The sequence below is a fragment of the Styela clava genome, chromosome 8 (genome assembly GCF_964204865.1).
Source record: "Styela clava chromosome 8, kaStyClav1.hap1.2, whole genome shotgun sequence".
In the NCBI taxonomy this organism is placed as follows: domain Eukaryota; kingdom Metazoa; phylum Chordata; class Ascidiacea; order Stolidobranchia; family Styelidae; genus Styela; species Styela clava.
In genome coordinates, this window is record NC_135257.1 from 6307056 (window position 1) to 6323911 (window position 16856).

General features: G+C 34.7%; 2 protein-coding genes across 4 annotated transcripts in view; one reads left to right on the plus strand and one right to left on the minus strand.

Annotated features, from left to right (window-relative positions):
• The window catches only part of LOC120345349 (centrosomal protein of 120 kDa-like), a 46969-nt gene extending 40106 nt beyond the window's left edge, over positions 1–6863 (minus strand). Inside the window, exons 1-7 of one of the 2 annotated variants that reach the window (XM_039414768.2) lie at positions 6538–6863; positions 5991–6147; positions 4981–5095; positions 3983–4124; positions 3450–3595; positions 2794–2982; positions 1381–1620 (exon numbers count right to left, since the gene is read on the minus strand). In XM_039414768.2, coding sequence (XP_039270702.2) covers positions 1381–1620; positions 2794–2982; positions 3450–3595; positions 3983–4124; positions 4981–5095; positions 5991–6147; positions 6538–6580 — 1032 coding nt within the window. In that variant the 5' untranslated portion in view covers positions 6581–6863. The remainder of the gene's footprint in view (positions 1–1380; positions 1621–2793; positions 2983–3449; positions 3596–3982; positions 4125–4980; positions 5096–5990; positions 6148–6537) is intronic. The other variant, XM_039414767.2, reaches the window with a different exon arrangement.
• Positions 6864–10900: 4037 nt separating this feature from the next.
• Positions 10901–16856, plus strand: part of LOC120345326 (chondroitin sulfate proteoglycan 4-like) — a 33272-nt gene continuing 27316 nt past the window's right edge. Inside the window, exons 1-9 of one of the 2 annotated variants that reach the window (XM_039414734.2) lie at positions 10913–11054; positions 12003–12124; positions 12587–12721; positions 13075–13241; positions 13897–14113; positions 14695–14838; positions 15053–15221; positions 15526–15654; positions 16462–16740. In XM_039414734.2, the coding sequence (XP_039270668.2) occupies positions 12655–12721; positions 13075–13241; positions 13897–14113; positions 14695–14838; positions 15053–15221; positions 15526–15654; positions 16462–16740 (1172 nt within the window). In that variant the 5' untranslated portion in view covers positions 10913–11054; positions 12003–12124; positions 12587–12654. Of the gene's footprint in view, positions 11055–12002; positions 12125–12586; positions 12722–13074; positions 13242–13896; positions 14114–14694; positions 14839–15052; positions 15222–15525; positions 15655–16461; positions 16741–16856 lie in introns of both variants that reach the window. The other variant, XM_039414733.2, reaches the window with a different exon arrangement.

The window sequence follows — 16856 nt, forward strand, 5'->3', positions numbered from 1 at the left end:
CGAATACCCATCGCTAAGTAATAGAGCAATCAAACTGTTGTCCGTATTTTCAACCAGTTACATATGCGTTATGCAAAAAAACATTATCATCCCTAGCTTTAATTAAAACGGAGCAAAGTACGGTAATCAACTTTACGCCGCTGCAGAGCCACGTGCTGCAGAAACTTCTTTGAGGCCCCGTTTGCAATCCTATATTGAGAACGAAACAGCAGCAAAATTCTCACTAGAGTTAACTGTGTTTTTACATGATTTGGCATGTACATGTTTTTATGTGAGATATTTTATGTATGCCATTCTTACGCATAATGGGTGCCCAACACTGCATTTCATTACGCAAATATATGGTATTATTTTATGTTTCACCCGTTTCAATTTTTGGCCGGCACATTATTTGAGAGTTTTTCTTCGTGTGAAATGTTTTCAAGTGTGCCTTTTTTGTCTAGAAGCATATTGAGTGTCCGACGTTGCATTATATTAGGCACATATATGTTATTCTTTTCTGTCCCGGTCATTCCAATTTTTGCCGGTCCGCTAGTACATTTAATTTAATTTTACCGGTCTGCCAGGGTAAAAAGGTTGGGAACCACTGATCTACAAGTTCCGAAAGATAATGCCATATTTAGATTACCACGTTGCCACAATTTGGCGCTACCATTGTCAAATTTTATTTATGTTGTTATTCCCCTAGGTTTCTCTAATAGAGCCCTGAGGCTCTGTATGGAGCACTTTGATTCATTTTGCATGTATACTTTTGTTTAAAAATTATCAAAAAGTGGCATGCTAAAGTATCTCCTCTTTTACTTGTGATCAGTGATAACCTCACTTGAAAAATTATTGATTAAAAAAACTATGATTAAAATATTGATTAAAAATAATTTGGAATATGAAATATATTGGAAATATTTCCATGCCACGGAGTTCTCCAACATCAATTTATATTTATGTGATTGAATTTGATTTCACATAAACGCTGGGCTCTAACACATTTGAATCGATTATTACACATAACGTTATCATAAGTTCAATGTTCCATATTTTTGACTAATCCTTCAAATGGCAATTACAAGAAAATATTATTATATTATTCTCAAAGTAGATAATATATTATATAGAATACAATTGATTCCTAATAATCTTCAAATGGCAATTACAAGAAATTATTATTTTATTATTCTTAAAGTAAAGAATATATTATATAGAATACAATTGATTCCTAATGTATATTATTATTATTTAAACTGTTTTATATCTTCTCGTCGGCGAAGGGATTGTACAAGACCATTTGGTACAACAGGTAAGGTTAACCCACAAAGTCGATCACAAATTCTGAACACATAACAAAGCAACACATCTTACACAACAGATAATTATTTTCAGTACCTGTACAGAATCTGAAGATATTTCTTCCCTTCTTAAACTTATTGACACACCAACTTTCGCCTCCACGTTTCCTTCTAATTGCTGTCGCATAAGATTGGGAGGGCAGAGTGTAAACGCTCCTTCTGTTATGACTGGTTTAATTTCAATTTCTTTGCTTCCTTTTTTAAGTAATGCATTGAGTGGGATTTCAGCACTTCCCAAAGATTGATCGCCGGAACACAGATGAACTTGCAAACCAGACTGAAAAAGGAATAATGGAATATTGGAGTTTTAAGTTTGGGTCAAAATTAATATTATAAACTTTTTTGCTGTCAGAAGTTGGAATTATGAACATCTGGAGTTGAAATCAAAAATTCAGCGACGTCGTGAGGTTTGTAAATTAATGCCGAAATATGGTTATCTTGTAGTTACAAGTCTACGTCAAATTTTTTCAACCCATATTCAGAGTCAAAATATGAGTCAACCTGAAATTGTTAAGAGGCGGTTGGTTTTTCAAATAGGTAGATAAGGGAATTTCATGTGGTCAAAGCCAAAAATGACATGCGGTTTTGCTTATAAACTCATATTATTTCATGACAATTAAAAATTATTATGGTAGATTTGCCTAGTAGTAATCAATGATACGACTAAATTAGGAAAGCAAAAAATGACTCCCATCCTCATCATGTCCTAGTTAGGGCATGTGTACAAACCAGAGCTGGGTGCCAGAGTGGAATCCTGGAACCATGGAGCCCTGACATTCTGATGGGGCTGGAGCTCAGCTTAACCTATTTTATGGAGCTGGAGCCGGACCTGCCAGAAATTTTAATGGCTCCAGCTCCTGACATAATTATTTCGTGACATTTATATTTTTCTGATATCTAATATAAATAATGAAAACTATCCTTTTCTGCTTATAAATTTCAATTCATAATAATAATAATAATAGTTTGAAGTTGAATTTAGGTGCTCCAGAAGTATGCGTACCAAGATGTCACACAACCTGAATCCTAACCGGTACACACCTACTATGTTCAGGTTGTGCTATGTTCTTGGTGCACATACTTCTGGAGGTCCTGAATTTATATATTTGAACGTCTTATTTTTTTTAAATGTTATACCCTTATATCACAATTTTGAATACCGCTTAAGCGAAACCGCATTCAGGCTGATGTGTCATGTTAGTGATCAAACACAAACGGCTATAGAGCCGGGGACCAGCTCTGACATAAAAATTGGAATTGAAATTGGAATTGTTTGAATATACTGTGATTCTGGAACTAGAGCCACTGTGATTTCGAACGGCTACCGAGCCCTGGTACAAACATACCCAGGGTAAAATAATTATTGACATGCTGGAAGACACACATGGTTGTGTTAATATGTATATGATGGTTCGAGCTTGGTATAAACAAATTCTATAAACAAAGTTACCTGAGATGCGAGATACAATCTAAGAATATTAACGGAACTCCTAATTCTGACTGAAGCTCTTTCAGGAACAAATTCAGGATTCAAAAGATCGGGAAATGGATCATTAGCCACATCATTTCCCAACAGTGTGTAATAAAAAAAATATCCTGCATTGCCGGCAGCATTTATTCTCTTGTCCGAAGGAATTAGCTGAAATATGAAGTACTGATATTACCAAAGTTTTTAATAATTTTCATTCAACCTAAATGAAAAAATTAAACAGGGTGGACCCAAAAAAACAGACTTAATCGTATGGCGAACCAGGGCATCTCATCCGGTTACCAGTCCATGTTGGGTATGAGATTAGTTAACCAGTTATAAATTATGTTTTCAGATGCATGGACTCGTTGGCCATTGTCGTCCTATGGATACGTTACCCACTCTATATATTTACAGAAGTTTAAAAATCACAAAAATAAATTTTCTAGCTAGCTAAGTGGCTTATTTTATCAAAGGAGCCTAGTAGCCTACTAAAGATTCATCCTTTTGGGGGAAAGCCCTCCATTGTTCAATGAAACTCCTCACTCAGTGACTAATTGGCCAACTCATCGAACAATCGATTTTTGCATAAAATAAACTAAGAACAATTGATGTATATGATGAAAAAAATCCCTCACTTGCTCCAAGTTAGCAGCAAATGCGATTGTCACAGACAAAACAAACATATCGTAACAGTTGTCAGAAGGACCAATCTGAAAATAACCTTCTTCTTCATTTAATTTTGCAACTAATTCTTTTTCAAGATCACCAGCAGATGAAACAACTGAAATATGAAATTGTATTTTAATTGTACGTTACTAAGACCAATTTAAACTGTTCTGTTTAAAATATTCATTATTGCATCACATAAAATACAGTCATCATATCACAAGGGACAGATACAGCCATATATATGAATATGATCATCAAAGTCAAGAAGAAGAATATAAAACGGTTGTATATTTTTAAAGGCACTGATAATATTACATTCTGAGAAGAAATTTTTGATTTTGGCTAAAGTTAACGCGAACAGTATATGCATGCATGCCTATCAGATATATTTAATTACAAATTCAAATAGTGATTGCATAGTGGAGTATAATTGTAAAAAGCTGTATACATTTATACACTATAAAAAGTATTCAAAATGTATATGCAAGGCCAAAAACACCTTTTCCTGGTCTTGGTGGGGCATCACGAGCCTTGAATGTATTGTCTTGAGTTGGTTGATCATCTTCCAAAGCCATTCCTATTTTGATGGCAGGTTTCAGTCGAGAGTATTTGCTACTTAGTAAGTTGTACCATTTTGGAGCCTGTGAATATAAGAAAAAATGTAATAATAGTATGATGTTTCACTTCCAATGCAGTAGGTATCATAGTTCAATGTCATGATGAAACATTTTGAGAAATATTACACAGAACTTGATATTAAATCCAAAAAATTAGCAGCTACAAAAGTTACCGGTATCCATATATCTCAGCCTTGATATGAAGAACGGAGAGCCAGATATGGAGTCAGAACAACCAGAAATTTTGGTGGCTCACAATATTTTATCACAAATTTATTCTTACAGCCTAAAATATATATTTTCAATATTTAATTTATAATATTAATTTAGAGGTTTTGAAAATAAAATTTTATAAAGTATATTTTTAAAATATGAAACAACTATATTATGGGTTTGATCCCCACTGACGGGAAACTGTATTTGAGTTGATGTTTTATCGTAATGATCCGTGGTGTAAAAATGAAGCTCGCACACTCAACATAATGTTATAGAATGAATAATATTCCATTTTTTAAGACATTTGTATTCAAATAAGAGTTTATCAAATTATGAACACAATACCCTTCTTCTATGATATATTTTATACCAATGTTTTTGATGAACATTTCAAGCACACCAAAAAAAAAACCAGGTCATTTGGAACATAGTCTAGAAAGAACATGAATTACTGGAATTTTTGAGTACAATCCTACACAATTATAAGATCAATGGTGAAATAAGTTCTTCATTTTTGTGGGAAGAATTAAGAAAACTATGTTTTTTTTTCTTCTGAGTCACTTCATAAATCAATTCCTAAATTTATTACTAGGCTTGAGAAAGAAACAACAGAAAAAGTATTTTAAAAGTTTCAATTACAATTAGTTATTCTGATATACTATACCTGTGGATTTTGTTGAGCTAGTCGAAGATCTAACAGCACATATCCAATCTGTTCCCGAACTCCGTTAGTTGTGTTTACGGCATAACACTGAAGTTTTATAGGTGTGCGTTGCATTCTTAGAAAAAGAAACAAACATGAGACAACTTTGAGAACTATGCATAAATATTGAGAATCTTAGAAAAATCAATAGTAACAATTATTGGGCAAAATAGGAAGCCGATTAAAAAATAAAAAATCTGCAGAGCAATGCGAACATGATATTCCTGAATGACATCAATTAGGATTTGGATCAAGTCAAATCAAAGACTATAATAGCTGGTGAACTGTGGCCAATACCTTTCTTTTTTCAAGACTTCAATCTACCGTAAGCTAGCTTTTAAGTTTTATTGAAAAAAATATGGCAAAATAAACATCATGTATGAATGTATATGAACATTTGACTAATTTTTAAACAGTTCATCCAAATTACAAGTATATTTGCAATCTCAAATTGAAATAGACTAGAAAAAATAAATCTTTCTAATGGAACACTTTTCATCAAACTTGAAAACTTGCCAAGAAAGCTTGACAAAGTTTTAAACAGGCATTAATGAAGCCATGGATGGTACGTTACCAAGATTTGCTTTAGATATCTGGTTAGTTGACTCTTGTCATAATAGATTAGGGTCGATAAATTGACTTGTTATACCCATCATTAGTAATGAGAAGTGAATGGCAGTCATGGCCATAGCAGCAACAGGTATATAAGTTAATATTTTTCACATTATGAGCTTTCATTGATCTAATGGTAATTTTCGTTGATTTTCATGAGGCTAATTATTTGACATTGATGTACCAAAGATAATGATGGGAAAGAAAGTGTTGTTAAGGAATAGTTAGAAGAACAGAATAATATCAAGGACTAACAACTAGATATATACAGTGATTAATAATAATAGCTTATTATATCTTTTGCAACTGTAAAATAAAGATTTCGTTCGTTGATTATCACCAAGAAAACAAGTTTGTACCTGTGCTGATGGAGAGCCTTCTTATCAAGTTCCCAAGCGAGTTCAGTAGTGAAGTCTGGTGTATCTGCATGGTCGATAGGATCAGTAGAAAGTTGCTCCCCATCAAATTTGCACTCCACTAAAAGTTGATGTTTCGGCCTTTTAGGAAAGTTACGGCCTGAAAAATATTAAAAAATAAGTTAAAAATTTATTCATACAAACTGACTAGAACACTGGTTCTCAACCAGTGGGCCATGGCCCACAGAACTATTAAAAATGACACTTTTTATTTCTGATCGACCTGACTTATGCTGAATAATTAATACACCTGCTTAAAATATGGCACGATGTTGAAGACAAGCCAATTGTGCATATCAATATTTTCTTTGGATAATACTGGAATAAAAACAAGCCAATTGTTTATCTCAATATTTCAGTATTTGGAATACGGTACTAGAAAGTCAAAAGTTCAGAGGTTGGGGTCTAAAGTTAGTGGATTAGCCACTTAAAGGTTTCAAAAATATTTTTTTGCAAATTAACAAAAATGAAATGAATGAGATGAATTTACCTTCCAATATTGACACCACAACTAGATAAACCTCCTTTTGCATTTTGTTTTCAAAAAATATTGCAGTATTGACTTTCTGTCAGGATTTCAAGTCCAACAGATCTAACTTTGCTATGCTTCTCCCTTTGAAAAGTTTTCGTCTAACAGCAGCAAACTTCAAAAATAATATATAAACGAGTCGTTTACAAGCGACAGAATGAGTTCAAAATCTCGGCTAAAACCGTAAAATAGCAGATTTGCACAAAAATCCCCTTTGACTTGAGCGGTTATTTTGTTCGTTACGCATGATGTCGTTAGGTGCGTCATCTAACGGATAATTTTTTAGCTTTGAGCATTCAGGCTTACACAGATATAGATTTCCGCGAGCATCGATTTCCTTGCTTCTTTCCGTAACAATGACCAATTAGTAAAATGTCAACGATGGCGTAATAATTGTAATTTTTACATCCGCTCAGACACCTTGTTCGCTCAGACAAATATTCAAGCATTGTTGTGGACACTGCCTCATTCTCGCGGTTTTTAATGTCATTAGTCAGATTTCAGTTGTGTTTCCAAAAATTAGTTGTGAATGAAGCATTTTAATTGTCATTATGTTTTCCGATGAGCTTTAGATTAAATAATAAAAATTAGTTCCCGAAAATCTGCGATAGACCTGGCTGAAATGAACTATCAGTACCTGTAATCGGCGCGTGGTTGTATATTTAATTAAAACTAATGGTTTTGAGCATGTAAATCAGATTGTGAGTTGGAAGAAGCCGTAACCAACCAGTGGTTACCTAAACCACTCTACGGCGGCGAGGAGTCCAGCAATTCTCTCGCACATAACCATCCCGCGTGTAATTCGAAGCCATTCAGGGTAATCAAACGTGCGGTGGCGAGCGTATTCCCAACGCTTAGCATGATGCGCATCTTCTACATCTTCTTCTACTCAAAACGTCTACGTCGGCATAATTTTTCCATTTATGGAAAGTTATTCTTGATAAAATCCTCTTTTCAGAAGCTTGGTTTCGTACCCAGATGCAACCAATTATTGCCGCCGCTAAGGATTTGTTCAAAAAGAATTGTTTCAAAACACTTGTTTTGAAGGAAGTTTTTTTGCCTGTTTTGCTCAAAATGGCTGTACTATTTGATTTTTGTATAAAATATGTTGAAGAAAAATGGATGTAAAAACTTGCCAAGCGCTTCTTATTTGCAATAAAATCTTCAAATCCTCATAAATATCGATAGAGGCTCATACTCACCAAAGTGACTTTTTGATACACACGTTCTAAAGCTGTTGTTCAGTGGTTTGCGCAGTAAGCCGCAACCGATAAGCCATTACGTTAAAGACCCTGCTACGACGAAACCACTTTGCGAAAACTGAAATGCGATCGAATAAATCAGATTGTATTGTAGTATTATATATTTACGATTGTATAACCTTGAAAAACTCTATCACTTCAACCTTAAAAACAAAGTATGCTAAGCGTAAATTAACTGAACAGTATTAACCGTAATAATGCCTTCATTTTATGAGAAAAATGCCAATACATGAACTCGAAATCCATATTATGCGTCATAACAGATTGATTGTGGCGTCTTTGCATCAGAAGATTCTTACAATTAGCATAGGCTAGGCCAGGGTGTCTCATCGTTTATATCAGTAAATTGCTGCCGATATAAGCTATTTTTATTATCGCAACCTACTCGTTTTGCCGAAGGCTGCCATTGATCTAATTGCTTTTGTAGTAGTCTCGTGAGCTAAGTTTAATGTATTTCTTTACTCAAGACGTCTCTCTGATATCTCGGATAAACATTTCGGTTGAAACCTTATGACTTTGTTAGTGATATAAAACTTGGCGATAAATGTACGCAATAGAAGTAAAAGTCAAAATAGGTATTTTTACTTACATTTTTGAAATTATAATTCCGGCTACGTGTGCAGTCGCCAGAATGCAACGTTTTGGCGTAGTTTCGCGGCGATGCAAGGGATATTTCAATAAAAAATACTAAAAAAAAAAATGATTTAAAACAAGCTCTTGTTTTAAAACACGATGTTTTTTTCAGAATTGATAAACAACAAAACCCTAGCCGCCGCATCTCATTATAGATCAGTTAGGGTCGTCACATATGAAAGAGCTCTTCTCTTTTTAGTTAATGAAAAATTATTTTGAATGACATTCATTTTCAACAAGCCAACAATCAACCATCAAGTCAATGTGCTGTATAAGTTTGTTTAAAACTTTGCTAATTTTATTTACAAATTGTTTCACATATTTATTGCGTGATATTCTGTACAATATTCGAGATTTTCCTATATATATGGCCGAGGGTTCCAATACATTTGAACCCACGACAATTGCACGTACATATTATTGCGGATATACACATGGGTTCAAATGTACGGTCACCGTGGCCGAGTAATGCCGATTGACAAGTGATCTTCGGTACCAAATTAAATTATAGTTTCGTAACTACGTGAGGTCATGCCTGTAACTAGACAGGAATGAAACAAAGTTTTGTTGGAACGTCCGTTTCCGAACTCTCCGCATATTCAGATGGTAAAAATCACACAAATTATTCTATCAATGTATTCCTTTTGCTCCGCAATTTCGTTTCCTAGTTCGACCATTGACTTTTAATTAATACAGACGGCCCGACGAGGATTTTTTTCGTAAAGCCAGAAATCTTTAGACTACGGAAATTTTAAGATATATGTAGTAGAGATGTACAGATACCTGTCATTCGCCAATACCATTACGCCGATATTTGACATTGCAGATATCCCGATATTTCAATAATACGTAATTAATATCAATCTATATGTAATGTTATTAAGTGTACAAAACTAACGGAATTGTCGATTCGGCCAGTTCTTTGTTTTCTGTGTTATTCGCACATTTTACTTCAGAATTGACTTTTGGCCGCCGATCTGTATCAGTTCCCTATTTTCTGCACATAAAACTTTTGCATCTTCAGATGAGACAGGCTGTTGCGGATCAGTCAATTCACATTTGCTCGGGTCGTTATCATTATCTCCAATATCGAATAGTTAAAATCTGGAGCAATAATTCGCCGCATATCGGTTATGCTGGACGGAACGCAGAACAAATGTGGAATTCTTACATTCGCTCTGGGCATAATATACCAAAAGAAAACCTATCCATAGGGTCATCTCTTTCTTTCCAAATTGAAATGAAATCTAGGATGAAAAATCGCTTTCAATGATATCTATTTTCAACAAGTCAACAATCAATTAGCGAGCCAAAAAATTTTGTTAATTTCATTTACAAACTGTTGCACATTTTTATTACGCCACAATCCGGAAAATCTTCGAGCATTTCCTCCTATGTGGTCGCGCGGGGCCGATTGAGAAGTGATCTCTAGTACCAAATTTCAAACTACAATTTTGTAAATACGTGACGCCACCATATACTGACGTCATGCGTTAAGTTCTTCAATCTCTTAATCGCAGCGTCAGTTTGAGCTCTTTACTCTGGTTTAAGAAAACGAAAACACTGTACTGCTGTAGCATCAGAGTTTACTGAGATCAGAAGATTGCGTAGGCCTACTGGCTGATGGGGTCATGTTCGCAACGCGACGTACGTAGGCTACTTCTAGTTGGCGTGGAACAGTCATTTTTGCATATGTTATTCCTAAACCCTGAGCTTATAGCAACTAACCCCCAAATGTACCCCATTTCATGTTAAAAATATGAAAACAAAGTTACTTTTTCCCAAAATTCGAACAAAGACTTTCGTAGGAATCAAATTACACCAGGTTTAAGAACATAACAGGTTCCATCCAGTCATTATCAAATTAAAATCTATATTCTCAAGACCTTTGGCACTGATTGAAATAATTATCTCTAAGTTCCCATCCGTACGATGTACCTAATTACCCTTATTGAGATAATAGGAGTTTCTGTTAAAACGTGAATCTCGAGCTCACGTTTACAGCATTTAATTGGATTTATGATCAACGTATAAATACGACTCCGATATCTTTCGATAGAGAGAAGACGATGTAAATTGTAAACCATTCAAAGCTAGTGTGGATAAATGTTTTAAGATTAGTATTCTGTGTGTTGTGGAAATTTACGAATAAAAACATATAGAGATTTTTAACGCATCTTCATTCACGTGGGCGCTGAAGCTGAAGGGTGAACGAGTGACTTACAAGTCAGAGACAATCTACAAATTAGCAACATACGGTAACATCACATTCATCTAACAATCATATATGCTATAAGCTGACTACTTCATTCAAAAATTACGTCACCCCAACAGTCCCTAACCACCCGTCCACTCCAAGTCATCCAAGACGCGCACACGATTACGCGAAATCGAGCAAGCTCTTTCTCTCGTTTTCTCGCCCTAACGATCCCGATATGAGAGAGATCGCTGGCGTTGATGAGTTCTTCATCGTTTTGCGAAGATGTCATTTCAGGCAATCGTAACTATGCTATATCTACTTCGCCAAGCTCGTTAAAGGGATTTTGAGGTCGTAGTGACGTAATATTTTGATGGCGAAGCCAGGTGGGTGTTAGGAATACCATATGCAAAAATGATTGTGACACGAATATTAACTTAAGTAGTTTAGTGAACATGCCCCAGCTATTATTCAGATGGAGAGGAGTAAATCAGTAAATAGAGTGGAACAGCAGTTCTGTCGTTGTTTTATTTTGGTATTGGGCGCGACGGTGTGGCTCAACGGGCTAAGCGTTAGGAATACGCTCGCCACCGCACCTCTAATTACTCTGCGTGGGTTCGCAGGCTCGAATCCCATGCAGGGATGGTTATGTGCGAGAGGATTGCTGGACTCCTCGCCGTCGTTGGGTGGTTCACGTAACCGCTGGTCGGTTACGGCTTACTCCACCACCAAGTCCATGTTTCCGAAAACAAACAATACAGTAAAACTAATCCCATACCCGACTTGGAATGGTAACCGGACGAGAGGCCGTGGTTCGCCATATGGATAAGCCATCTTATCGGCTTTCCTCTCCCCCGGGATAAATATGTAAATCCTATCCTATCCTTGATCACTTATGTCTGTATGTAAAAAAGCTTCACAGTCACCTACAAATTACGTATAACTGTATAATCCTCGGTATCGATGCATTGAAAATTGTATTGTCTTATATCAGTTCTCTCATCTGAAATGTGGCATTATCAGTTGGGGAGATACTAATAAAACGACACTATAACCACTAGTCTGCTAGTAATTCTGCATAACAAGGCAATTCGCTGCATGCTATTTGCAGAATCACAGCATGTTCATAACTCACTTTTATACAAGTAGTGTGGAGTATTACAACTGAAAGCTATCTATTCTGAAATTGCCAAATTTATGTATCGCTTCGAGAATCATATGCTACCCCCAATATTTCATAACTTTTATACTAAAAAATCCAACCGTTCATAGCCATGCCACAATGAGTGTTACAAAAAAGACTTATTTCATGCATCGATGCTTATTTCCATTAGCAAAAAAGTTGCTCGAAACAGAAGGCATTCTAACTTGGGGAAAAAATTCCGTCTAATATTAAAGAAAACTCACTAGCAACATTCAGTGAGCGATTAAAGATTCATCTACTTGATGACTATGGGTAAATGAAAAAAGACTAAGTTAATTTCCTTACGAATTTAAGTTATATTAATATTGTATTGCTGCTATGTTCATGCATGCTCTATAATTTTTGATCAAATCCTAATTCACTTGAATAACAATTTCCCTTGTATAATAATGAATTTTGCCACTAGTGCCCAATCAGAAAAAACAGCCCCTTAACATTCAAAATATAAAAAGAATTGCCCCCCCCCTCTGTAAACAATTGCTCAACGCATTTGTTTTTATTGTTCATCTGATTATAACAGTAGTACTTTGGGTGTCGCTGCTAGATAACCAGCTTTGGTTCCCCGCGACTTGCATTCCCCAGTAAAACTGTACATTATCATTTTCTCGTAATTTGTGCTCGTGATATTTATTTTTTTTTTACTGGTCAGAAAAATTAAACTTGATTTGAGACTTACCGTACCATATTTAGTTTTATTTCTGCATTTGATAACAGCTGGTACTGCGGTAGTGGTCAGATGGGAATTATAAATCATAGCCTAACTACAGAACTATGGAAATACAATGAGGACAAGTTATCTACTTGTAGTGTGTTTGCTGTGTCATATTAAGATTTCAGGAGCCTATTTAGGTAACTTCGAAACTTTTATACAATTTTTATTATGTTAGGAAATTTTCACAGGACCTTATGTCTGTATGTGTGAAGTTTATCTGTTATCATTGTACAGCTGTATCACTTCAATACATACAATTGAAAATTAAATTAATTAACAAACCACTGTCATAGCGTAAGATTAGTAAATAATTTTCAGTCACTCTAGTTGAATTTTGACTAATTGAATTTGATATTTGGTATAGCCCATTGCTGTACTGCTGTATGCCTGTATGATACAGAGATAAGTACCAAATTTCATTTTCTTTATTTTATTGTTCTATCAAATATATGTAATAGCTTCATCGATATTTTTTGATATTATTCTTCAGCTTCATTTCATGGAGACAGTTTTCTTTTCCAATCTCTGAATTCTCGGCCTCTTGATACGACAACCGTTTCGCTAAGATTTCAAACCAGCTCGGCGGATGGATTACTTTTTCTGGCACTTGGGCAATCCCAATATCTTATTGTTGAATTAGTCAATGGTAAATTAGAGGTATGATGTTATTTTTTTTTCATGGAACACCATAGTCTCATATTGGGCAAAAAAAGACAATAGGGGATAACAAAATGAAGGGACGATAGTACATTCTCAAAAAGTCAGAATTATCGCTTAAAACTTGACTTACTTATACATTGTACCAGAACAAATTGAATTATGAAGGCAAATGTCATTTTGAAATGATGATAATGTGGGAAGAGAATTATTTTTAAGTAACTTTTTGGAGACATTTATGAGTGAAACCTTTATATCGATTATTTATACATCTTTTGTATGGATAATGGAAATAACGGTACAGGAGTATAAGATAAGTTTATTTCGACTCCATAATCAGCATAAAAGGCGATAAAATGATTGATAAAAACAAATAAATAAATACGGTACTGATTATGAAAATCAGGAGAGTAAACAGAACCTTGGATAAGATTTAAAACGTTCAGAATATAAGTTGAAAGGTATTGCCGAAAAGAAGTAGTAGGCTACGTGTTCACTGATCACTCATCTAAAATTCTTGAATCAATTCATTCACACTTGCACGCACACACACACCCACAGGGCTATAATAGAATTAGAAAAAAGAGAGGAGCTTTAGATACGCATACTGAGAAAGTTTCCTATTAGGGAAGTATATTCTAATTTTTTTACCCAGGTCAAAATAGATCTTGGATATGGGGAAGAGGTACTATCAACATCTGACAGAGATTCCTTAAATAATTTGATTTGGCATCAGTTCAAAGTTGTCAGATCTGGCAGCAATATCAAACTAGTACTTAATGGACGAGATGTGACGTCTGGACAAATTAATGTGCCGAATCCCAGGAGGGCAAAACTTGCTACAGACTTCGGAATATTTCTTGGTGGCTTAGGTAAATATTTGATCAAATTTTATTGTATTATCAGATATTTATTTATCAAAAGATCAAAAGAAGTTTTCCTGACCTCTGACCCCAGAAAACTTCCTCCTTATTCATACTTCTCATACAATTGCAAAATTTGATACTCTGTGTTTCTGGAAGTTGGCACATACAAACTGGTTTACATGTTTATAACCATCATTTTGATTTAAACTATTAAAATTCAAATTGACAAGATGGATAAAAAAAACTGAAAACAAACTAATGTTTACAACCATATCTGAAATCTGTCTGAATAAAAAAAAAATCTCTAACCGACTTCAAAAATTTCGATTGTTACATCACTGTCACTTCTTACTGATTAGTCAATGAATGAATGTAATCAAATAATTTGATGTTTGGGTTCATGATCAAAGCATTTTCTGATCACTAGTTATTCCTTTTAATATATCAAAGTCTGATTACTGTTTTCAGTTAGGTACTATTACCATCAAGACTCATGATTTTTATTCACGATCAAACTCTATTTTGAGGAATATATATTACGATGTCCAAAATTAAATTTGTTTTTTCATTGTTTATCTTATTTTCAGGTGGAAATATAACATTACCTAATGGAGGAAGGCCGGGAAAATATTTTCGTGGTTGTTTATTGGAAGCGGAGTTCAACGGAAAGGACCTACTAACGCCGCTGAAAAATGTTGGAAATGAAAGGATCTTATATCATGTTGTTTCGGGTAAGACAATTCAATATTATGTTATGAGAATATTAATGGATAGTTTTATTGTAATATATTGCAAGTTTCTACAAGCTCTTGTGATCCGATATTCTGGTAGATTAAAATTAGTTGAATGAGTTAAAAGCAACCCCCCTACCAAAGTAGACGGAAAGTAGACAAAAGCAGATGGAAAAGTGCAGTACTTCAACTTCAATATTTTTGGAATTTATAGGGTGTCCTAAGATCTTCAGAGCAAGTCGATCTGAATCAATAACTTTTGACTCGCCATCATCTTATGTTGCCTTGAATCGTTGGACTGTACAAGATGAAGGGACATTTGAATGCATGTTAAAAACATCCGCACGAAGTGGTATTATTTTATATAATGCTGGTCGTGGAAGGTGAGTGTGAGTGCTTTATTCGAGTGTGAGTAAAATTTTATTTCGAACACATTATACCAAAATTGCTAAATACATTGTGAAGTAAATTAGGTAGACCATACAGTCCTTCATCCAAATACCTTTTCAAGCAATGAAAAAATGAATTTTTGAAACTGATATTGATATACAATGGTACTAAATTTAACATCTGCATATATTAGATTTTCTGTAGCTGTATTTTCACATATCTTATTTTTTGACGGTTTAATGCTTATTTTTTTGTTCTGTGACTGTGATAACCATTACTTTTGATTTTCAAATTTAGAGGTGAATTCATTGGGCTTGAAATGGTTGATGGAGTTGTTGGTGCTTCGGTGAATAAAGGTGGTGGGGGAGGCGTTGTTGCTTTACATACAACATCACCTATCAATGACGGAGCATGGCACTCTGTTAGGTACAGTACATGTTTTTATGTTTTTTTTTGTCATTTCTAACTGGGGTAAGCCATGGGGACTAAAATCAGCATTGTACTATTCTATGATGCTTGAATATATTGGGTGAAACCAAACTTCATCATTTAGTCACTTTAATTATTGACTTATCACCAGTAACAGTATTTTTAACAAGGATAATGATAAAATGCTAATAAATTAATGATATACCGGTAATGCCAAAACTTTCAAAATTTTCAATTCATCTCACTTATTGAGTTTCAATGAGACTATAACCCATTAAAAAATTGGGACCCCCAGAAGTATGCGCACCAAGATGGCGCACAACCTGAACATAGTATGTGTGTACCGGTTAGGATTCAGGTTGTGCGACATCTTTGTGTGCATACTTCTGGAGCACCAAAAATTGACTAAAACTTTTTCGACCCGTGGCTCTGTTTTTAAAAATTGGAACTTAGGAACAGGAAGAAACACACCTTGGTTACTTTAGGACTTCTAAGGACTTTAGAATTCAAAATTTTAATTTCCACTCTTGACCTTTTATTATATTTTGGCCCCAACTATTTGGATTTTCTAATAATAGCAAAAATTCGGCCATAAGCTCCACAATGTTAGTTTTTAGGCGTTATAAAGGCTTTTATCATTCTGTACATAGTTTGATAGTGAAAATCATCTTAGTATGGTACACTGCAGATTTGCTTTCTAAAAATGTAGTAAATTCTACAAGCAAATTACTGTAAATAGCAATAATTTTGTAATAGGGTAAATACCATTGGTAATTTCATCTTTGTATGTTATTATTTACTTAGGTTTAGTTTCAGTCCATCCTACTTAGACATAAGAGTCGATGGGAAACGCACAAAGGCATTTGTTGAGCAAACATCACCAGAATTAAAAGGAACTGTAATAGGAGAAAGACACCATAATCTCGATTTGACTGGACATTTGTATATTGGAGGTGTACCTGGTAATTTATTGCAAAATGATGCTGTGCCACACAGCCTTGTTTCATTAGGCAGCAGTGATGGAACAGGAACAGTCAGTGGTGCGTTTCCGGGATGCATGAAGAATTTGAGAGTTAATCACAGGTATGGATAACTTAAATGTGTACTATAGGATAGGATTCTCTTACAAACTTACAAAGTTATAATATGCTTTACGGTAATCTACTGTGAGTCACTCCTCTTATAATATTGAGGTTGTC